General features: G+C 49.1%; 1 protein-coding gene across 6 annotated transcripts in view; it reads right to left on the minus strand.

The window, feature by feature from the left end:
* The window catches only part of ARID3B (AT-rich interaction domain 3B), a 73069-nt gene that overhangs the window by 4054 nt on the left and 44396 nt on the right, over positions 1-24619 (minus strand). For 4 of the 6 annotated variants that reach the window (XM_069071173.1, XM_069071172.1, XM_069071176.1 and 1 more), the window contains 5 exons: positions 22761-22832; positions 22449-22521; positions 2025-2208; positions 1651-1919; positions 1248-1505 (listed from right to left, as the gene is read on the minus strand). In XM_069071173.1, the coding sequence (XP_068927274.1) occupies positions 1248-1505; positions 1651-1919; positions 2025-2208; positions 22449-22521; positions 22761-22832 (856 nt within the window). The remainder of the gene's footprint in view (positions 1-1247; positions 1506-1650; positions 1920-2024; positions 2209-22448; positions 22522-22760; positions 22833-24619) is intronic. The other 2 variants (XM_069071175.1, XM_069071174.1) reach the window with 1 other exon arrangement.

The following is a 24619-nucleotide window of genomic DNA, read 5'->3' on the forward strand; positions in this document are numbered from 1 at the left end:
TGTTAGAAACAAGCACAAATCTGCCTCCCTGGACTTTCAATCACTGGCTCAAGGCCCGTGCTCTGAAGTCCCCCAGAAGTCTGTCTCTTCCTTATAACAACTTTCAAAGTATGGGGCCCAATCCTCTAGAGCAGAGGCATCAAACTCCAACCAGATTAAAATGTAATCAGGAAATATTTAACAAAATAAATACAATGTGCAACAAAGATGATGATGTTAGTTTGTGGTTTTCCTAAGTTAATGCGCAGCCCAGAGTGTTTCTATTTGAGTCTGACTGAGCACAGCAAGACTGTGACTCCCTTTACACAGGTCCCTAAGAACCAGGTCCTCACTGTCTCCTCAGTCACAGAAGTACTGCTGGGTGAGTCTCTTTCTCACCTTCCCCATCCCCACCTTCCTCAAAACAAACTTTCCCCTGGTCTTCTCTAGGTCCTGGAAGAATTATCCGAGGACATGGAGGGGAAGGCGAGGGTTTGGTTGCTCAGTTAAAATTCGGGGTCAGCCTCAGCTATAAAGCAGAAGGAGATACTCAGAGGCCCAGGGGAAGACCCTGGCTGTCCAGAATGAAGAGCCTTCAGAAGAGGCCTGGGGCTCGCGAGCTCCCTGTCTCCGTGTGTCTGTGTCCCATGGGCAGAGTAGGAGCTCTCTGGAAAGGCCCATGTCCCCTCAGACCTCAGTCTTTTCCTCAAAGACCCCTAGCACACATTACTAATTTGGTCCAGAGTTGGGGTTCCTGAAACAAGAAAGGGGAGGAATATGGGGAGTGGGTGGAGCAAGGGAACATGCAGTAAAGAGGGAAGGACATGAATCATGCCACCAAACTTGTATTTGCTCCTTCCTGTCATCAAGGAAGATTATCAGCGGGCTAGGAAGCTGACTGCCCCCTCGCCCGGGCCCCTATAATGATGGTCGTCCCTTCCTCCCTAAACCTGCCCTGGCTTTGCCTACATCTAGGATGATGGCTGAGCCCTTTAATTTAACTGGATCAAAAGGGCTGGGGGGAAAGAAACAGCAGCTGTTGCCTCTGACGGTCTGTGGACCTCCCGCCTCCAGGTTTGCCAGAGGGGCAGGATGAGGCAGGACACTGTGACCTGACAACATCCTTGAGGTCCTGGTGCCTGCTTCTTCCCCAGCCACACCCTGTGGACTGTAGCGGCCACCCCCTCTCCCTTCACACCCAGTGGGCAGTGCCCCTGTCCCCAAAGCCCTTGATTCCAGGGCAGGCTGCCTGGCTCCTGCTTGCTCACCCCTGCCGTTGATTTTTACTTTCATGGGGAGCTGCCGGGCCACATTCAGCAGGTTTCGATGGAAAGCCTGCTGCATGAACCGCTGCTCCTCCTCGGTCATCCTCGATGCCTTCTTCTCAGGAGGCTCCCCAGCCTCGAGCCGCTCCCGCAGCTGCTCCAGGGTAGCAGTGCGGGGGCCTGCCTGCTGGCCTCCCGCCAAGGTCCCCGGCACAGCCAGCCGGTTGGGCATGGGCACTGTCATGGCAATTCCATCACCTGCTGATGGGATCAGAATAAGGCCAAGGGGCTCTGAGATCAATACCCACCTCACCACCGCACTCAATGACCCCCAGGCTTGGAAGCCTGGAAATGCAATTCTCCATCCGCTTTCCTCCCCAAGCCTGGGCCCTAGGGACCCACTGACCTTTCCTGAGAGTCGCTGCTGGGGGCAGCCGAGGGCCATTCGTCCCCCCGCCGCTGCTGGGGGTGAGTCCAAGGATAGGGAACCGGATCTTTGGAGGGGAGAGCAGGGAGGTAGGCCCTGCAGGCGTGGTGGGGGAGTAGCTGAAGAGGGAGGAGCTGTAGCTGGGCCGACGGCCCTCCCGCCGGTTGCCATCGATGGCAGCCTGGAGCTCAGCAGGGGAGCTCAGAGCCTTCTTCTCACATTCATAGGCATACAAGTACTTCATGTACCTGGCAGAAAGATTGAGAGGAGCAAGTCGCCCCGCTCAGCCCAGGCCAACAGTGTGGGTCCAGCATCCCTCAGCAGCCCCCGCCCCCCACAGAGCCGGCACTCACTGGGTGCGCAGGGTGAAGGCTGCACTGGTGATGGATGTGGGCAGGTTGAGGCCCTTGGTGATCTCCCTCCAGATCTTCTTGTTGATGATTTCCACCAGGCCCCCCTTCTCCGTGACCAGCTTGTAGAGCATGTAGAGGTCCAGGATCTGCTTGGCCATGATGGGGATCCGGTTGATAGGAGTCCCTAAAATTGCCCCCAAGGATAACAAAGAGACAACCTAACATCAAACCCTGAAAGAGGACTCTGCTGAATGAGGAACGAGTGCTAAGTACCCTCTCTCCTCTGGATCCCAAATCCTGTCCATCTGGAAGCCACAGCATATCAGCGTGCTGGGCATTGCACAGGAAGGTAACACGGATTCAATGTGACTGCACATGCATTTATTAAGCACCAACTACATGCTATGCCCCGGGACACAAAAACAAAAGAAGCCCTGCCTGTGCTCACGGTGCCGACATCTCATGGGGTGGAGCCATGCACCATGGGTCTAGACACGTAAGTACCGGGTAATGTAAAGAAGAGGGGGAAACACTGGCAGCTGGGGCCCCGAGAGGCCAAGTACAGCCCTCACTGAAGAGGGAAGGAAGCCCAGGTCATGTCTGGGGGGGGATTCAAACCCGCAACACCAGCCTGCGCAGAGGTGGCAGTGGAGCTGCAGGGGGGGAGGGGAGGAGGCCAGTCTGGGTGGAAGAGGACAGGAGGGGGAGGGGAGGGGTTACGGGCACACAGTGAGGAGGCTGGTTTGGTCAGGACACCAAGGGGGAGTGACATAAAACAGACCTGAAAAGGCAGGCTGGCGCCACAGTGCACCAAGCTAAGGAGTTTTCATTGTGTCTGGGGGAATTAGGGAGTCACTAAAGACTTCTGAGCTGGGGCCTGACACAGCTGGGTCAGCTAGGAAGACAGCTGGGCGGCTGTGTGGAAAACTGCTGGGAAAGGGCAGAGAGCAAACAGGGAGAACAAGAAGGAAGCGATCCCAAGGATCCACCTGAGAGGCGATGAGGGCCTCACCGTGCGGCAGACTGTCTCTGTGACCCTCCCCGTCCCAAGCCAGAGCTTGACAATTACACAGTCCTTGCCCACAACACGAGTGGTGACTCACAAAAGACATGACCCGGCTGCTTCTGGGCCAGCCGGCCACCAAATCTCCATTTGTCTCCCTGCTATCTGGATAAAACCTCTTCTGAGAAAGAAACAGGCCCCACAAGAATCTCACACCCCTATCTTTCTGTGAGTAGAGTTTGTTCTCCCAAAGTAGAGGAGCGTGCAAGAAGCAAAGAGCAGGATTCTTTTCCTCAGGGAAGCCTACCTTGTGGGGATGAAGCAGAAGGAAAGAGCGGCAATGTTGCTAGCAGCCTAGACCTGGACAAGTAAGCGAGCGTCCAGCCCTCCACATACTGCCTCCAAAACTGGTTGGGGGGGGAGACAGCTGAGAGGCCAGAGCCCGCGTCTCAAGCTGTGGCGTGTGGAGAATGAAGCCTGGGCCCAGCTTCTGCTTGCCCCTCCTGAGTGGCATCCACACGCCTTAATTCCAGTCTGTGGCTGCCTCACTTATACATGCTTCTCACGTGGCTGCCTCCATGCTCCAAATGAGCTGGACTGGCTGCCTTCTTCCAAACAGCTGCAGTCCTTTGCTGCCTCTGCCCTTGTTTATCAGGGATCTGTGGGGGCTCCTTCACCCGCCGGCTCAGATGGACCTTCTCCAGGAAGCCTTCCAGGCCCAATGGCCAGTGACAGCCTCTCTCCAGGCTCTGCTCTCACCTCCCTTCTCACCTGGCTGAACAATCTGACTACAGTAATCTGTGTGCCATCTCCATAAATTCCTCACATGTCAGCCCATATCTCATATCACACAATACTCTGCCCCCAGTAGGTGCCTAATAAATGTCTGACCCAAAATGCCTTCCCCTCTCTGGCTGCACTTCCCTCTACAAGGAGTCCTCTCCCAGGTTTACTGTCCTATGATTCTGAACAACAATCTGAAAGGTTTGAAGAAGCTCAATCTCAGGGCAGACCTGGTGTTCCTGGCCACTGCCTGGACTCCAGAATGGGAAACAAAGGCCTAATGTGCCCTCTTTTCCCCCTGCCCTTTCCCACACTGGTTCTGCTGTAGTTCTACTCCCAGATCCCTCTGGCGTTTCTGTTGACACCATGGCATGTTAAGAAGCTGCTTGACCGGCAGGTCTGGGTAGGCAAGAGAAGTAGCTAACAAGGTCTCTCTTCCTAATCTCTCTGCCCCCTGTGGGCCCCTGGATGAGAGAAGGGCTGGAGGAGCTTCCGCCAACTGGCCATGATGGGAAGAGAGAGGAGCCAGGGACTTTATTAGGAAACCTGGCACCAGGCAGGAAGGGCTGCTAATGAGCACCAGGGGACAGGCCAGGGAGGAGGGGGCAGGGGCCTGGACCCAGTGGATCCTTTCACAGCCGGCTGTGATGCCTGTCAGAGCACATGATGGATTACTGTCATCTGGCAGCCTCGGGATTAATGATCCAGAGGTCAGAGGGGAGAATTCCAGAGGGAAGGGTCACCGTCCAGGTCAGAGTATAAGACTTGTTGGCTTTTGACGGCAAATTCATTCTACTGTACACAAGCTAGCCTCTCCTCCATCCTTTTCCCACCCCCAAATCTTGCTGAGATCTTTTATTCAGCTGCCCTGTCGGCTGGAAGCCTTGTCCTGATCAGATAAGGGGAGTGTGTCTCAACTCTATGTTTCCTCCCCCACTCCCCCAATATTTTAAGAGAACGGCTTTTCCCTTCTATGTCCTGGAGCCTCAGTCCCACCAACTCTAGCTGGTGGTGGTTTTTTTTTTTTAAACAGGTTAATCCAAGTCAGATGGGGGTCTCAGATGCGTGAAGGAAAAAAAGGAACAGTAAAGGAGCTCTGGTCTTCAGCTGAGATAGAGACAAGACCTTAATCCACACGTGCTGGTGCTCCAGACCAAGAGGCACTTCTTTGTTCTTTTTGGAACGTCAAAACTAAAACAGAAAATGATTCTGATTGGGAAAGCCACACGCAAAACATGCAAGAACTGAGAGAAGTGGCCTTTGAGCTGTGCCCATGCCTGCCATCTCCCTCCCTTGTCAGCTCAAAGTGACATGTCCATCCGCCCTCACACCGAGCCCCTCTGAATCACATCACACCCCTCCTCGCACCAGATCGACCCGTGTATGTGCCCTGGGTCTCTCTGGGAGAGGGACGGTGGTTTTGTTCACTGTGCAGCCCAGCTCTAAGGAGAGGGGCTCCACAGAGTAAGCAGTGAAGGAATGTTGGGTGAAGCCTCAGGTCCCTTCAGTAACTCTTCCCTTCTACAGCTCCATCTCTGCCTCCCTCTCCACGTAAGCCAACAAAACCAGAAGCACAACACAGCTGACCTGACTGGGGGTGAATGGCAGCGCTTGCAGGGATGTGCCCAAGTCTTCCCACTGGGCTGACTGCTATTCAGGAACTTTCTGCTCAGTCACCCACAAGCTGTAAGGTGCCTGAGCTTGGCATCGCCCACAGTGCCTCAGACACAGAAGGGCTCCGTCAACATCTACTGAATGATGAACGTGGAGGAAGGAGTTGTCCATTCTTGGTGCACACTCAGCTCAGTTAGATCATTCTGTCCCACAACTGCACGCACGAGAAGAGCCTTTCAGACCTTGGCCTCCAGCTCTTGCGTCTCCCGAGGGCGTGGCTCCGGGGGGCATTCCCCTCTAGCCAGGAACTGGTACCAGGCACCCAGGCGGCCCCCCTTCCAATTCTTCCATATGCAGTGGGAGAAGCACGCCTCTTCCCATCTCCTAGCCACTCTTATCGTCCTCTTCCCTGAATATGAGTTTCCAAGTCTTTGTGATTTCTGCCTGAAGTGTCTTTTGTGTCTTTCTTCCTCTCCTCCACGGCCTCACTATGCAGACCGAGGACCTGGGTTACTTTGCCAGCTCCTCCTCCTTCATGTCCTCACCCCAAGCTGCTGCACCACACCAGTGACACGTACGGCACCAAATCTAACTAGTAATGATAATCACAAGAAGTGACATTTACACAGCTCTCACCATGTGTCAGGCACCATGCTGAACCCCTGACGATCCCCACAACAAACCCTGGGAGCAGGTGCTGCTACCCCCATTTTCCAGATGAAGAAGCAGCAGTAAACAGATACTAAGTGACCTGGCCAGAGCCACACAACCAAGAGATGCCCGAGTCTGCGCCCGAACTTCTCCAGGCTCAGGACTCTCTCCACTGCTGTCCCTGGCGCCCACACCCAGTTTTCCAATCTTCCCAGAACCTAGCCCCACTCGACCTACACAACGCTACTTTTACTCCCTCCCAACATGTCCTCTGCAGATGTCCCATAAGCCTCTCCCACTCAAAATGCCCCAAAGAGAACGCACTCTCTCACTCCCTCCTACCGAGGACGCCACAGTCCTCCCAGTCACCCGGACGCACCCTCAGCTCCTCCCTCACACTCACCCCACATGTCCTATGTCATTTCTCATAGAGCCCCCTTCCCTCCACTCACAGCTGGCACCCTGGCACCACTCTTTGACCATGGTCTCTCTGACCCCTCCAGATAGCTACCAATTGGATTCTCCTAAAGAGCAAGTCTGACCACGTCACTTCCCCTCCTCAGTAAACTCCTATGGCTCCCTCCCTTGGCAGTTCCAGTCTTTTGCCCCCACCCCCCTCCCCCCTTCCCTGCACCTTCCTCCTCATGAGCTGGCCTCTTGGCTCCTCTCATGCAGATGCTCCCTCCCCTGATAGTCTGTGCACTGGCTGGGCCTCTTGCCCAGAATGCCAGCCCACATCACCCTGGCCTCTCGAGACATAGGTCAAATCCCATCTTCTGCCTGTTTCCCACCTGTCTCCCCCATGTCCCAGAAGGACTTCCCATTTACTCAGTATACAGCTGCTGCATCAAGTGATTTGCCTGTTGTCTCCCCCATTAGCCTGGGGGCTCCCTGAGGGCAGAGATAGGCCTGGAACATCACACCACTCCTTTTCGTTCTCATGTAGCTCACCCTCCTCTGTTCACCCACAAGGACTCAACCATCCTTGTAGGCCAAGCTTCAGACCTCTTCCTTCTCCAAGATAAGGAGGCCTTTCCTCATGACGTTCATCTCTGCCTTCTCTGCACTCTCACTCACCTACTGACTGGTGGCTTAGCATAGCATGGCCCCAGTGGAAGCTAGGGGAGGTCAGGCCCCTTGCTAATCTCTTCTTCTTTGTAGATGATGCCCAGTGATGTCTGCTTGCACACAGTAGGTTCTCTGGATGGCTTGGTGGCTACCACATTCCCCTGGCACCCAGATTTTAGGGAGGGAGTGGGGCTGTGAAGCCGATTAGAGATCGTTGAGTCTATGCTTCCTTGCCCAAGGAGCTGGCATTCTCCCTGAATGGGCTGGGTAGGGCCTGCTCAGTGACTGAGATTGGAGAAAATGAGAAAATGGGATACACAGAATGGCAGGGTCCATTTTCCCTGCCTTAGGGAGAATACAAGGCCTAGCTGAGCAGGGCAGGAATATCATGCATAACAAAAAGAAAATGGTCGCTGCTTTCAGCCTTGTATTTTTCCCATGTAATCTGGGGAAGCCAACTCTAGCCACCTTGAAGTCATTGGTGCTGAAAGCTTCCTGTTGGTTACACAAAGCAATGTGGGAAAAAGCAGGAGTGTAGAGGAAGTTCTTTGCTTGAATTTCTTAGAAGTACCCTGTCTAAGGGTCTCTATTCTTATGGGGCTCCAGGGATGTATAGGAATATCTGTCCTCTCCCCTGGGAAAACCAAAGGATCAAAGGGAAATAGAAACAGGTGATTAAGACAAAGAGAGGCCATACCACACCCTTAGTATGCCACTGAACTCAGATGAGAATCAAACCAATGATCTCTACACTCCTGCTCACTAGGATTACATCTGAGGAGGCACAAGGCATGACGATAAAGTGGTGAGAACGGCTCTTGGGGCAGCTAGGTGGTGCAGTGAATAGAGCACCGGCCTTGGAGTCAGGAGGACCTGAGTTCAAATCCGGCCTCAGACACTTAACACTTACTAGCCGTGTGACCTTGGGCAAGTCACTTAACCCCATTTGTCCAGCCTTCCCCCCTCCAAAAAAAAAATTAATGGTTATCTTTGATGGCTCTTCAATTGAGTCTGAAGGGAAGGACTGTCAGAGGCCCCAGAGTATTCTGAACGTCCTTGGGGGTGCCACTGATCCTCTGTAGGTAAGTTTGACTTCTGGAAATGGCTCAAATGGAATCCAGTCTTGTGAATAAGCTGATCACATGATCAGCTAAGGAAAAAGACTTTGAGTAAAAGACAAAGAATGAGAGTGAACTTCAAGGGGCAGTATGGGACAGTGGACAGGGCTGTGCACAACAGTCAGGAAGCTGGGCTCAAGTCACAGCTTCTGCTACTGACACCCTGCAAGCATTCCCACCATCTCTCTAGGCCCCAGCTTCTTCCTCTGTAAAAGGAGAGGGGTTAGACAAGGTTGTTTCTCCGATCTCTCCCAATTCCAAATCCTAGAGAGCCCATGTATCCTGTCAATGGTCTCCAGGGGCAGTATTCAAAAGGAGGCCTGAACAAAGACAATGCACTAAGAATAAACATCCTGGCTTCTGGAGTGAGAGGGGATGGGAGATACAGCACCTGGAAGCTACAAAGATGACAGAGAAGACATGTCCGAGCTGCCCAGAAGAGAAGGGTGGGCCTGGAAAAGCACTCCTCATCCCTCAGGGTCTCTAGGTAGAGGGTGGTGCACCACCCAGCAGGGAGGCAGGGATGCTGACAGCATCTTCCCACTCTGATCTGATACCGTTCTAGAAATGTTAGCAACAGGAACAAGCCAAAATAAAGAAACGAAAGGCACAAACACAGACAAAGTTACAGACAAAACCATATCTACACGCTGCTGACATTACAGTTTATCTAGAAAACCCCAGGGAATCAGCAATTAAACCAAGCGAGAAAAGAGATTTAGCAAGTTGCTGGCTACAAAATAAACCCACAAATCAATGGCATTTCTATAGAACAACAAAATCCAAGAGTCATCAATGAAAAGGAAATTCCACTCAAAATAACCACAAAACACATCAATTCTTTGGAGATGAGCTTTCCGAGGGTGCTCTTCTCTGACTCTGGGACACCGCACCATATGAGAGAACAGGACGGTTACTCATGAGGCCACAGACGAAGGCAGAAGGCAGGAGGCCTATTTCCCCAAATTAGCAAGAGAATTCCATCTTTGTTCTGAAAGTCGCATCCCCCCTTTGAGGGTCAGCTTTCTTCTGTTTCCCTTATTCTGATGATGCGGGTCATATTCCTTGACTTTCATCATTCTTATAATTCTCATGTTCAGGTTAATTAATATGATTCTAGAAAAGTCAGTAAAAGTCACCTGGCCCTTTTCTCAGGCTCTTCTGAAGAGCTGGGAGGAATGCCCAGTCCAGGCCCTGCAGTATTGCTATGACCAAGGCTAAGTGTGACTGGGCTGGATGTGGGAGCTTTGGACAATTGCTGGAATCACACAGAAGGCTTATGGAACAGTAGGATCTGGGGCATATCTCCCTTTCCGCTAGATGTACCTAGACACAGGGTACAATGCTAAAAGGAGATGGCTAAAGACCTGTTCCTATGTCTTTTGTTGGTAAGCCAAATTGTCCTCAACCCCAGAAAATTCTGACATTACAATAAAACTTACTAAACAGAGAGGCCAAAGGGCAGAAGACTCATTTTAGCCAATTTACAAATGAGGAAACTGAGGCCTGGGAAGACTAAATGAAAAAGATGAGAAGCAGGCAAATGGTACTGAGTTATCTCCTATGATGGGAACTTCTGTATTAGCTTGGGATATGCAGCAGCAAAGGTGCCATCTACTTAGCACAGTCTAAAAGCTTCTGCCTTAGGCCTGTATGTGTCACAGAACTTGAGCTGGAGGGCGCACAACAGCCACCTATGCCAATCCATCAGGCTACACTAAATCCTCCTAAAGAGGCCCTTTTCCTAGTGCTTGCCACTGGGCCTGGTTTCTCCTTTAAGATTGATGTTAATCTGCCATGCATAGCTAGTGGGATAGAAATAAACAAAAATCTGGCGTGCTCCAGTGGGTCACTCCCATTGCCCCTGCTGGAGAAGGAATGGCTGCCCTGCCCCACCCTACCCCACCTCCTGGGGTGGACGTCAGCATCTGATGTGTAAGCCTGGGGACTGTCAGTCACTGCTCTCAAAGCAGGAGCTAGAGTCGAGGGTAATTAATCATGTTCTTTTTGACAGGAGTCCTGGGCCTTATCTGTACCCCGAGAAATGCCACTGGGCTCGGGTTCCCTCCTCAATAAAGGAGGCTGACAGTTCTAACAAAGCAGCCCCTTATCAGATTTCAGCCTGGAAGCTGGAGGCAGCCAGAGGGGCAGCCATGTAAAAGGCTTTTATGGGGACTGTGATCTACTGAAAGAAGCTGGAATTCTTTAACTCTTGTTGGTAGAACTGCTACTGGAGGCCAACATGAGCAGAGCAGAAGCCCAGGACTGAGCATGGCTGTTGCTATAACTGGGATGCTCTGAGATAGCAATTACCTGATAAAAAGACAGTCTGAAAAACAGCTCTGTTAGGGGTGGGGGGAGAGTGGAGGGAGGGAAAGAACTGGGAGTGGGACAAGATAAATATGTTGAGGGGAAGCCCACCTACCTCCACTCCCAGAAAATGTATATATTCCAGGGACTATGGTATGGGAGCAACCCAGAGGCAGAGAACACAAATGGATTCAGATGGAGGCCTCCATGCCAACCTAAGGGTCTTACACCCAGGGCATGGCCCTGCCAGGGACCTTACTGTTTTTCCCTGGCTCAGAAAGGATCATTAATCATTTTGGCAGAAAAACTGTCAAGTCAGCTAGAAGGAGAGGGAGGCACACACCCAGAAGTGGGGGAAACTCCAAGGCAGGCCCTGCTCCTGGCCATGCCTCTGCACATTAACCCTTCCACTACCAAACCTCATTTTTGAGGACCAGGCAGGGAGGTGACCTGGGACATTCTTATGAACTGTTTTTGGAGGAAATACCTTCCTGAAGACAACTGAGACACAGGGTCAGGTGGTCTGCAAAGCAAACTCTAAGCAGACTGTTCCATAAGGCAGGGCACGCAATTACGATGCAAATGGCCAACAAAACCACTTATCTTGTGCTGAAAGCCATGTCTGAACCACTTCTTGCCCCCTCAATTCCTAAAGACAGTTGTCTCCCAATCCTTTGACCTCCAAGAGGGGGGTGGCTTGTCTGGGAATCCCCCTCTTCTACCTGTCCCATCCTGACCCACTGTGGTGCTGTGGGGAAAGCGCTGGCCAAGGAGCTCTGCTTAAGCATTCCCTTGGGCCAGGCCCTGAGCTCAGATCTGAGGATATAAAGAAAGGGGGTGGGGTGGGGGAGTAAGACCGAAAAAGAAAAAGAACCAAAGGGTCCTGCACTCCAGAAGCTCACAGACCAACTGGCAGGTCCCTTCTCTGCTGGGACCCTCGGCTTCCTTATTTTTAAACAGGGATGATGCTGCTCACACAATCTGCCTCAGAGGAGGCGTTTCATCAATACAAGGTATTACCTCTAACTGACAAAGTTCTGGGCCCCGGCTGTGCAACATCCTCTGATGGGGCCAATAATCACGATGGATCCAGATAAGCCTCTCAGGACCTCTCAAGGTTCAGATTCTCTATAAGACAGGAGAGCAGGCAGCAAGAAGCCTGAGCCCCACGTGCCCGCTCGAAGTCAGTTATCCTTCATCCTTTCCTGCCTAACTCCAGGAGGGAAAAGATGAAAATAGGAGCTGCTGGTCTCCAGCTGAGAGGAGTGACAAGGGGTGGCTGACATGGTGCTTTACAAGTTATAAAGGGTTCTATACAAATTATCTTATTGGAGTTTCATAAACTTGGCAAGATGGGTTAGTAAGTATCACTGCCTTATTACAGGTGAGACAGATAGCAAGCCTAGATAAAGCATTTACTGATTGGCAAAGCCCTGGATAGACAGGATCTCATTTAATCCTCATAACAACCCTGGAAGGGAGGTGCTATTCTTATCCCCATTTTATAGGTGAGGAAACTGAGGCTGAGAAGGGTGACTTGCCCAGGGTCACACATCCAGTAAAATGTCTGAGGCAGCCTTCAAACTCAGAGTTTCCTGACTTCAAATCTAAAGCTCTATCCATTCTGTCAGCTAGCTGCCAGCAACTGAGCCCAAGAAATCCCAAATGATTTTTACCCAAAATCACAAAGCCAATGAGCAAAGGAATAGAGAATTGAACCCTGTCCTTCCTATTCCAAATCCAGTGTCCACCCCCCCTAGCACAGAGCTGACTGTCAGGAGCTGCGGTTTTCTGCTGGACTCTCCAGCACCGGCCTTCTGGAATCGGCAGCGCTGGAATGCATTCTTATGGTGTGTCATGGTGGCCTTTTCCCCCCTAACATTCCCCTATATCCACACACCCGCAGCACATCTTCCCTTCCAAGCCTTTTTCTGACTGAAGAGCACAACGCCAGACTCCATCCCCACAGGCGGATGCACCACTAAGCTCGTCCTCCCTTCCCAGCTCTCCCCCTCCTCGTGCCAGATTCCTGCAGAGACGGAGGAAACTCAAGCGAACCTATCTGGCTGGTAAAAGATCTGGAAGGGAGAGGCCTGACTCTAATGGCTAAAGTGGAATCATTTAGATTATCTGTGGTTTTCCATGGCCCACGCTCTCCCGTTACCAAGGATGACTGACAGCCAGTCATAGTGTATCAAATGACAGCTAAATACAGAAAAGAAGACACAATGTGGCAGTAGCAGCTGTGTGGCCTGAAGTCAAGAGTTGAGATCTTGATGGCCTCAGAAAAGCGGCTGGGCCAGAGATGGCAAAGACTGCCCCTTGAACTTTTGGGAGAAGCTACAGCAGAACAGACCGAAGGCAGGGATTCTCCTGAGGATGATGCTCCGTTCCGGTTCGGTCCGATGGGCCTCTAGGGCCAGAGCTGTGCTGTGGGCTAACACACCACATAGAACTTTTCCTCCACAGGACAAAGCCATAAGCATGCAAGCATTTCCTTGGCTGTGAAGGGCAGATAAGCGCACAACGCAAGGAAACACCCTCAGCCAAGCCCCTTTCTCACAGTAAATCCTTAGTCCACACACGTCAAAAGCAGATCCTACAGCCCATTTGGGAAAGCCAAGGTCAGTCTGCAACTCTGAACAAAATGAGGGGACTCCTTCTCTTCCCCACTGCCTTGCCAGGTGTGTGCAGAGTTAGCTGGTCAAATGTGAATCACACCAAAGCTTACTGGCTTGAAGAGAATGCCTGGGAGAGTCCTGCACAGGGGACCAGTGCCTTTGATGTCCCTGCTCTGACCTCTGGGCAAGGGGCACATTCTTCTTTAAGTGCTATGAAACCCAATTATAAAATGCAATAGCACACACAGACTGCCTTAAGCTCTCTGGGGCTCTTCCTCATTCCTCCCTTGCACACAAGGATGGAGCTAACAGGCCAGAGCCCAAGGCTGGCGTCCAGGTCTTTGCACTGGGCCAAGTACTTTCAGATCATTTACCTGGGACTAGCACACTGAGGCAGCAGACGCCAGGGTTGGCAGGCCCCTAGGAGGGGCTTCTTGAATACCCTGAGGCTCTGCCTCATGGCCAGGGAACAGGCTCCTCTTCTTCCCCTCATGAAAATGTGGAGAGACTACATTTCACATCTATACCAGTCTCTGGGCACTGGAGTCGAGAGGACTCCTCAGTGCACATGAGAACACTGGATGGTCCTGAGATACATACTGATGAAATTGGGGAAGAATTTATAAACAGCCACTAGGGAGTTTAAGTAACCCATGGATTCTACATAGAAGTGGTTAGCCAATGATACAGACAGATATGTGAGTGTGTGTACATATGTCTGGGTGGAGTCGAGAAGGTGAAGAGTTCTACAAGCCAGTGACCATCTTCCCAAATAAGTAACTAAAAGAAAGTAACACCAAGAATGGTGTGGTAACTGAGGAAGAGCATCCTGTTGGATGATAGTGGGAGCTTCAGTTCTGGTATCCGCAGCGTTTAATGCACACTGTACATAGAACATGTTTTAGTAGCGATACCTGCTAACAAAGCTGCCGTCAAGACGGAGCCAACAATGACAAAGACCTAGCACCCTGGAGCTGTCACACCTCCCATAGCTTCCAGTCTCTTCTCACCTCTGCCACCTCCTTACCCTCTGACTCGCTGCTATTTCTTTTCTTCCCACCTAGAAAACCTGGAAAGATTTATATGAACTAATGCTGAGTGAAGTGAGCAGAACCAGGAGAAAGTTGTACATGGTAACTGCCCTGAATATAACCTTTGGGGGAGCCCTGGAGCAGGAAGACCTGAGTTCAAATCTGATCTCAGACACATAACACTTACTAGACGTGTGACCTTGGGCAAGTCACTTAACCCCAATTGCCCTTCCCTCCCCCCTCCAAAAAGCAAAAAAACAAAAAACAAAAACAAAAAAAGAAATATAACCTTGGCTAGGAGAAGAATTAATCCACTCAGCTTTGACCTTGGATCGAGTTGTTTTAATTGTTAAGTACAAACACAGTTTGACCCCAATATCACCAGAACAGACCATGCATCTCATTCATTTTGTCTAACTTCAACTGGGCCCTCACTGCTGCAAGGCAATCCTTTTACACCTCCCTTATTAATTCACTATCCCATTCACCATAGTGGCTTTTCCAAATCTTTTCATCTGTCCTCAAACCTCCCACAGCTCCCCCTCCCTACATCCTCTCAGCTGAGAACCTTGTCTCATATTTTACCAAAAAAAATGGAGGCAATTTGCCAACAGCTCCCCCTTCTCCCCTCCTCCTCTTCCTCACCACCTAGGAACCTGCCACTCCCTCCTCTTTTGCCCTATTTCACATAATGAGCTGGCCCTCCCTGCCAAGGCCATGCCCTCTATACTCACAAGTAACTCCATTCCATTTGTCTTCTCCCACAGGCTGCCTCCTCTACCATCCCCATTCTCTCTCTTACTTTTAGTTTCTCCTGATCTAGTGGCACTCAGCACATGTTTACTGACTGGCTGCCTCCCTACTGCTTACAAACATGCCTTTTTTTCTCCCATCCTCAAAAACTCTTCCTTCTCCCCTCCCTCCCTGCTCACTAGCACCCCACATCTCTCCTACCTTTTGTAGCTAAGCTTCTTCTACAACCAGTGCCCCCACTTCCTTTATTCCTGATGCCCTCTGTACAGACCTCATAGCATTCTGGGGAAACAAGCCCCTGCAGAGTCTCACTTACCTAAGGCCTTTTATTAACCCTCATCTTTCCTGACCTCTCTGCAGCCTCTGACAGAGCTGATCACTCTCTTCTCTGTAGGTGTCGGGGCCCCTCTCTCTTCTGGCTTTTCTCCTCCTTCACCTTTGCTGGAGCTTCATCTAGGTCATGCCTGCTAATGGTGGGTGTCCCACAGGGCTCAGTCCTGGTCCCCTTTCCCTTCCTCCTATTTCACTTAATGACCTCATCAGCTCCCATGGATTCAATTATCATCTTTAAACTGATGATTCTCACATCTATTTATCCAGCCCTAACCTCTCTGTTGACCTTCAGTCTCACATTTCTAAATGCCTAATAAGAAATCTTGAACTAATTCCAAAAAGATCAAAAAAAGGGAAAAGGACATACTTCTAAAAAAAAAAAATACTTATAGTAGCTCTTTTTGTGGTGGCTAAGAATTGGAAATCAAGGGGATACCCATCAATTGGGGAACGGCCGAACAAGATGTGGTATGTAGTTGTCAAGGAATATTATTGTGTTATGAGAAATGATGAGCAGGATGCTGAGAAACCTGGAAAGACTTATATGAACTGATGCTGAGTGAAGTGAGCAGAACCAGGAGAATGTTGTACACAGGAACAGCCACACTGTGTGATGAAAAACTGTGAATGACTTAGCTACTCTCAGCAATACAATGGTCCAAGACAATTCCAAAGGATGCAAGATGAAACATGACATCTGCCTCCAGAGAAAGAAGTGATATTCTCTGAATACAGGCTGAGGCATACTATTTTTCACTTCCTCTTCTTTTAATTTTTTTTTGTTCAAGTCTTGTACAAAATGACTAACACGGAAATGCTTTACATGTTTGCACATGTATAACCTATTATCAGATTGCTTGGCATTTCATATTTGTTTTTAACATGTAACAGGGGAAAAATAAAATATTATTTAAAAAAAATCTTGAACTTGTCCAGCAAACATGCCCAAAACTGACCTCATGCTCTCTCCCCCTAAACCCTCTCCCCTTCCAAACTTCCCTATTACTTACTTTTCTAGGGCACCATCATCCTCCCAGTTATTTGAGTCGCTAACATTTCATCCTCAACTCCTCACACTCTCTCCCCCCAACATATGTGATCCGTGGCCAAGGTCTATTGAGTGTATCTTTGCAACATCCCTCGAGTATGCCCACCCTCCTCCCTTCTCCGACCGGCACCACTATGCCAAGGCAGGTCTGCTGACTCCCTTATAGCATGGCCGCTGAGAACAGGAGGCATGTGGTCTCCCTAGAAGGGCCCACAGCTGAAAGAACAGTGCAGGGTCTGCAGCCTGCCCAGTTTCCAATGTGTAAAGCAGGCTGCCCAGGTGGTAAAGAAAACTGACCAGTAGCATAAGGGCAAGAAAAAACAAGCAGAAACAAGTCTGCCCTAGAAATGAAAGGTAATGATTACAGGCTGAAAGCTCCCTCTGTTGAAGCCAATTCACCCAAACAATTAAAAGACGGGAAGAGCTACACAGGAACACAAAAAGGCAGTTAGAACCTCCCTCTACCTCCCCAGGCATTATGGCCACGGGAAAGTCATTTTATCACTTGCAGCTGCAATCATTCAGGGACAGCCTGCTGTGCTCCTGCCGCAAATAAACCTCATCTATTCAACCTGCGTTGAGACTGTGCCCCAGCATTCTGAAGAACATTCTTGGCGCCAGTGACTAGGACCTGTGACCTTTCAAACTCAGGAAATTTTTGGAAACCTCTTGTGAAATTTGCCATTTATTCTTCACACCAGAACTAAGAGCATGAGTCACCAGCCCTGCTGTCTTCCCACCAGCCACCAAGAGCTGGCATTATCCCATGGACCTCAGAAAGTTCAATTTAAAAATGACAAGAAAGTCACAAATGTCAGGGACCCTTATTCTCACTCACATGTGAAATGTAAAGATTCCAGGCTTCACACACCTAAGACACACAACCAATTCCCAAGTCTTCTTGACTGACCTTCAGAATGAGAGTATTTTCCCCCAAAAGCAGGCATTACAAGTATAATGGAAATGGCCCTATGATGGGGCTTCCATTCTCTGGTCTCTCTCCACTCAAATTCATCCTTTACACCCTTGTCCATTAATGTTTCTAAAGCACTGTCTTCCCCATGGATTCTCTCACTTAACCTCATTTATTTTTATATTCCTTGTTTTTAAAACAAGAATACTATTATTTGAGTTAAGAAAGAAAAAAACTTTTTTAACCTTAAAAGTATTATAGAAATGAGTTGTAAGTTATCATGTCAATTCCCTGTTCACAGTTTTCTAATGGTTCAGACTGCCTGCCCAGAGGATTAAATGGGCTCTCAGGTCTATCATTCAGGAACCGCCACGATGATGGGCCAAGCCCCCTTACCAGGCTTCTCTCCTACTACTCTCCACTAGAATACCCCTTCCCCTAAAAAAAATACCCCCTCCCCCATATTAAGCACTTATTGTGTGCCCAGGACTGTGCTAAGTTCTGAAGAAACAAGCTTAGGTAGGACAAGATTCCCCTCCTCATGGCCTTTACAATCTAGCAGAGGGATTAGACACCACAATCAATAGATAAAATAGGCATAAGGAACTCAACCAAAGAGTCAGGAGATCACTTTGACTAGGTGAGGTCTCTGTCCCATCTGCAGGTAAGACAACGGAGGCTTCTCTAGAGGTTAAAGACACATTGCTGGGGAGTGGCAGAGTTTAGAACTCAACTCTCTTGTCTTCCTAGGTCGTTATTTTCTTATTATCATCCTAAGCCTCTACCTCATCTCCCTACCTAGAATGTCAATGTCTGAAGGGAAGGAACATTGAGCATTATCTGTTTTCTTCCCCCTTGTCCCTGCCCCCTCAAAAGATGCAGCAGAGAGCTTGGCACAAACCCTAGCAGGGGTTCAAGAAATACCTGCTAAATGAATGAATCTGCTCCTATTCCTAATTCTAGACTCACCTCATCACCTTGGACAAAACCACCCTGAACATTCTCCACCTCAGCTTCTCTGTCTGCAAAATAAGAACAATGGCAACCACCATCTTCTGCCCTTATTAGGATGGGAAAAGACAAAGGAGCCTCTGCACTAGTCATACCACTGGTCTTGCGATGACAAGAGGGAGTTCGGATATGCAGACAGAAGCTGGAATAGGTGGATGCTTCAGCAAAAGCAGCCCCCACCATAGGGCCAACTGGGCTAGGGGAGGTGCGAGAGGCCACCTAGCAGAATGGACCAGGCCAGCCCTGGGGTCAGGAAGACCCTGTGCACATCCAGGCTCTGCCCTACGGTGGTGACCCTGAGCACACCCCTTAACTTCTCGGTGCCTTGGACAAATCTCTAAGGTTAGAATAGGCAGAAGAGCTGTTAATTTTCATCGCTAGGAGTTTCCTCGCCAGGAGTTCTCTATACAAAGAAATCACAGTTAAAAAAAAAAAAAAGACCTGGATAAAGTCGAAGCTCAGCTACCTGCGGTAATCAGGGATAAGAGAGGTCTGAGGTGAGAAGAGCTCAGGTTTCACCAAGTACTTCCTTCCAAACATTCTTAGGATGCAGGTAATTCAAGCCTTGTTACTCCCAATTAATAGATAAGGAAAATTGCCTCAGATGAGTGACCTTGCCCACTTCCAATGGCTCCTAGGTGGTATGAGTCTGGTCATCCAAATCCAAGCCTTACATTTTCTCCAGCACAACCATGTTGCCCTTCCAAATGAGAGCTCACATTTACATGGCGCTAATGACAAGGATTTTAAATACCCTTTCTCATCTGATACTCATAACAATTTGAAGATATTGAGGTCCTGTAAGAATAGAGCATTGGGAGCACCATCAACATGAAGGCTGCAGCTAGGGAAGAGAGGAGGCCAAAGCTGGGCAGGGAAGCCCACTGGATGCACTGCGCTCGGCTCTGGTGGCACAGTGCAGCCCACTCCCACAGAGGCTCTGGGCTTCAGCAGGGGCCGTGCTGAAGTCCCACATGCACTGTACAGATTTAGAGTAGATAACGTCACTGTGGTCTGGACAGGGGAGGGAAGGCCTCCCAAGGGAGCTGGGCTCCTCAGTGCTTCTCCTTTTTGGTCCCTGCACCACAGGGGCACTGCTGTCCATGTTACAAGCCTCAGCATTCTGCCCCCATGGCTTTCTGTGCCACTTTTCTCCTAGGGCCCCTCCTTCCTGGCTACCTGCTCCTGTGGATAGCTTCCAGATCTCTCTACATGCAGCTCCAATCTCTCTCAAAGTCACCGTATCTAAGAACTGAAGAGACGTCAGAGACCATCTAGTCCAACCCCAAAGGAATCCCCGCTCTGAGCCACCTGACAAGAGTCATCTGCTTGAAGACCTCCCCAGAGGGGGCCACCCACCTCGAGGCAGTCATCCCTGTGTCGGTGACTCTCAGCATCCCAAAGCTGTCCTGACACAAAGTCTAAGTTGGCTTCTTTGAGACTCCTATTCTCTGATCCTGGTCCTACCCTTTGGAGCCCAAACAGAACAAAGCGATCCTCTCTTTGCTGGGTTTCAGGTGTTGCAGAGACAGCTCAAGCTCCCCAGGCCCAGGGTCATGACATCAGGGTTATCCACCCCTCCTCCTCTCTCCCCTACAAGGCCACTGCTGCTAGAATTTGCTTCTGCCTCGTCTTCTATGTGCATGTAGAACACCAGCTTCACGCAGGTGCTGATCAAGGCAGCTGCTGCCAGGGCTTCCAAACAGACCTCTCTCCACTCCAATCCAGCAACCATACAACTGTTAACATGATTTCCCTTCATCAGAGATCTGACCACACTACTCCCCTACTCAATCATCAATTCCAGTGACTCCCCATTCCCTCTAAGAGAAAGTATAACCTTCCGTTTGGCTTGTGAAGCCCTTCAGGACCTGGCCCCAATCAATCTTCCCAGCTCCCCACCCTGCAGTCTGTGGCCTGGAAAAACTGGTCTTCTCCCTGCCCCTCACACACCACTTGCCTTTCTCCTTCCCCCTCAGTTCAAGCATCACCTTCCTCATGAAGCCTTTCCTGATCCGTCCCAGATGCTAGTGTCTGCCACCCCTCCTTATTACCTAGCACCTAATTATCTTGTATGTATTTTTGTTATTCTATATCGGCAGTCTCAGATGTCCTAGTGCAGCATTAGACTTTTGGGATACCCCCCGTATCTTGATTCTGTATGTGTACACACGTACACACACACCCACACAGAATGGAAACTCTTGCACAGCAGGGATTTTTCCATGTTTGGTCTTTGTATCTCTCCCCAGCACCACTGCATGCTGAGCAACTGCATGACTTGGGCAACATGATCATAGGTTGCAGACAGATGGAGTTCAGTGGTGGAGTCAAGACTGAAGCCCGGGACCTTTGGCTTTCAAATGAGTAACCAGCACAGACTCTCCCCTTATGGAACCATCCTAGGTCTCTTAGCAGCTAGCAAAGTGTTCTGCATACAATAGTTGCTTAATAAATACTGACTGACTGAATAAATGTAATACAGAAACGAGCCCATGCAGTGTTCCCTCTCCTAGGGTGCCTCAAATTCCCAACAATCCAAGCACCTCATTTTTAGCGAGATTTTGGCCTGTCAAATTTTTTTTACACTAAAACCAAAGAGGTTGGCAATTAACCTTGTCTGCCAAGTGACAGCTGAAATCCAACAAACTCCCATCTTCACTCTTCCAGAGACAACTGGCCTAAGCCAGGCCCACATGCCAAAGGTCTCCAGGCCACTCAGCTTCTCTGTAGCCTGGTAAGGCTGCCCTGACTGTTTTTCTGTCTTGGCAGGCCCAATACTACTCTTCCATTTCCCTTTAAAATCCTTCTGGGAAATGAGCACAGCAATAAAGAAGAAAATAAAACAGTGGAAATACACTGCTGATTAAAATCTATATTGCTATGGCAGCCCCTTCAAGCCAGGATCAGCCCCTGGCTTGCACCAGCTGGGCTTGTGGAGCTTGTAAATAATTAAAAGGTAATTGGAAGGAGAGACCAAAGTATTAAGTGGATTTTTCTCTCTCTCCCCAGTAAGCAGGAGGTTTTCTGCTAGCAGTCACATACATTTTCAGGATTATATCCTTCTTTCTTCACTTATACTGACATGTGTAGCTTCAGATAACAGTGATACGTGTAAACCAGTTAGCCTTCCTAGAGCCTGTCTTTGCAGAAATTGATGGCTGGGAAAAATGGGACTCAAAGCTCTCAGATGCCCTCGTGAACAATCCTGTAGTTACACACATCTCAGCCAGGCAATTGTTATGGTTCGTATAAGCAAAAAGATGGGAAGGGGGGCAGAATTGTTCTGGGTAACTGGGAAGAATGGCCAACAACATCAGCCCAGGATGAACCAGAGTATCTTAACCTCCTGTTTTCAGGAAATGCTGATTTCTCTGCCCACAAAAGGAATGATGGATGAACCCCAGTAGTGGCACTGAAGCAAGGGACTGTGAAGAAACATGGTAGGCACAAGTCTTTCCTGTAGCTCTGAGCAACCGAGGGTGACAGTGCAAGGGGAGCTGAGGAGCTATATGGTGTGCAGTTCATGATTCCTGCCCATGCTTCCTGAGAGCTGACCTTGTTAGTGACCCGGCTCCTCTAACAGGATGTAGAGCAGGAAGGAAATACACTAGGCTCCAGGCTTAGTCACGCCATGGTCCCTAGTGGTAGGGGGTGGGGAGGGATGGAGAGCAAGGAGGAATAAAGAGTCGGAGAGGGTCCAGCACATTTCATAACTGAACTGCAACAAAGTGCTAACCAAGAGAATGGAAGTAAGGACCGAAGAGCCATTTGGGAACAGAGAGAAGGGCTGGCATCTCTCTTCCATGGATAACTTCAGGTCTTTGCTACAAATCCTAAGGGGCTCTTATTCTTCCACTTACTTTTCTCACTCTCCAGGATGTAAGAGAAACCCTGCAGGGGGCCCTGGCAATAGTCAGAGAATAGCAGAGCAGCTGGGATGATAAAACAGAGGCCACATTTGATTTTGAAATGACTCTTGGGACCCGTTAATTGGAGTAAAAACAGGCGGGGAAGGATGTCCCATTCAGCTTCCTCCAAAACTCCTCTTCCCTCACTTCAGCTGCTGGTTTTGCTACAATGCTCAGTCTTGATCAGCAAGACCCTCACACTGGGGCTTTGGAGCTAGGACTCTGGAAAGAGGCTGGTCAATATGTGAGTACTCACCCCTCTTCTGCATGAAGATAAAAAGGTCATCCAGGAACTCTTTCCGTTCGGGGTCACTGTCCAGTTCATACAACTGCAAACCCCATCCCCCAAGAAAAAAATGATGTCAAATACCATCCTGCTGGTGAAACAATGCCACGGATACAAAAAGTTACCTGCCTCCATTTGGGAGACCCTTCTAATTAGGAAAAATGACCCACCCCTATCCTTAGTTTTGGAGATTTGGGTAGGATACTAGAGAGATGATCCATTAAAATAAACTTTCTTTTCTAAACCCAAAGGATTTCTGCCACCATACAAAACAACACAGACCTTAGCAAAATCTCGAGAGATCTCTCTTCCCCGTCCTCCATCAGCGTCATCACTCCAGGTCAAACCACCATTCTGAAAAGGAAAAAAGAGGAAAAGTTTATGAGGGGAAGGGAAGGAAAGATGATGTGTAGAAAATGGGCTAAGGAATAAATTTAAAGTGAGGATAAAAAGGTCTTCTGCAATTCAGTTACTCTGGTTCACGTGACATATCGGTCAGAAAGCATCCAAAACAAACAGAGCCTTGTTCAAGTCTGACATTGAAGTCTTTTTTTATTTTTCATGGCATAAATGAAAAAAATAGGAAGGAGTAGGGTGAAAAGAATGCTTTCTAATTACAGAGGGATAGTGGTGTGATACATGACTATCAAAGGGCTTGGGGCTTCTCAAAGACAAAGGCAAGAAAGGCTGGAAAAAGTTAGGGAGAAGCCAGACACCCTTCTAGTTGTTCTTCCCACCACCATCACAATGACACCATCATCCTGTAGCCTAGGAAAATATGCACTTTGCCCTCCTATCCAATCTCTGTAAATGAGCAAAGACTGGAGCGAGAAGGCCAGAGGGTAAAAGGAACCTGGAACTGGCATCTCTCTTCAAACCTAGTCTGTCAGACCTCAAGACCTCAAGTCCTTGAAGCTAGTGCCCAGATTCCTAGGAAGTACCAAGTTTCTAATGACATTTACCTAAAAGGGGAGAGCAGCCTTTGCTGCTAAAGTGAAAAGTTTATTTTCATTAAAGAAGCTATAATTCAGGGAAGCTGTCAGTCACCCAAATGAATAATAGGAAAACAGCTAATGTGATAGAGGGCGCCTGAGGTTCCAAAAAAATCTTGACAAGACTAGAACAGTAGGCTAAATCTAACAGGTGGGAGTTTAAAACAGACTTAAAAAGGAGAATCCTATACTTGAGTCTAAAAGAACCAGTCACAACAGGTATAGGATAAGCAAGACACAGCTATGGTAGTCCCCAAAGCTGAGATCTCAGGCAGTGTAATGACTATGAGCCCCATAGGATGCTACTCTAAAGCTCTATATCTGGGGTCCTGGGTCTATCCTGGGTATCAGACTTTAGGAAGGTCACTGACATGACGGACTGAGTCTAGGGCTGGACCGCTGAAGGAAAAGGTGAAGGAACTAGAGAAGAAAAGAATATTTAGGGGAGACAAGATAGTTGTCCTCAGGTATCTGAAGGGCTATTAATGTAGAAGAGGACACAAGAGCAATTAGCAGATGCTGCAGCGGCATAAATTTCCTTTCATTATATGGAAAATGTTGAGAAACATTAGTCGTCTAAAAGTAAGAACAAGTTGTCTCAAGGTCACTTTCAGACCAAGCTAAAACTGGCTAGCCAACTAATGGGGAGTGGATCCCTGCTCAGGCACTATATTAGAGCACATGACCACTGAGGGCACCTTCCAGTTCCAAGGTGAGATTTATCTAGGCTTGAATGTCACTGATTTTTTTTTAACTGACTAATTTATTTATTTAGTATTTTATTTTTCCCCAGTTACATGTAAAGACAATTTACAACATTCATTTTTAAAACTCTGAGTTCCTAATTCTCTTCCTTCCTCCCCCTGTCCCCCATTGAGAAGGCAAGCAATTTGATATAGGTTATGCATGTGTAGTCATGCAAAACATTTCCATAATAGTCATGTTGCGAAAGAAAACAAAGACCAGGGAGGGGGAGAACCTCAAGAAAAATAAAGTAAAAAAAGTCTGCTTCAGTCTGTATTCAGACACCGTCAGCTCTTTCTCTGGGGATGGACAGCATTTTCATCATAAATCCTGCAGTGTTGTCTTGGATCGTTGTCTTGCTGAGGTTAGCCAAGTCATTCACAGCTGATCATCTTACAATGTTGC

Source organism: Petaurus breviceps, unplaced genomic scaffold (genome assembly GCF_028583685.1).
Source record: "Petaurus breviceps papuanus isolate PSGF00001 unplaced genomic scaffold, PetGlider_PUasm1.0 90825, whole genome shotgun sequence".
Taxonomy (NCBI): domain Eukaryota; kingdom Metazoa; phylum Chordata; class Mammalia; order Diprotodontia; family Petauridae; genus Petaurus; species Petaurus breviceps.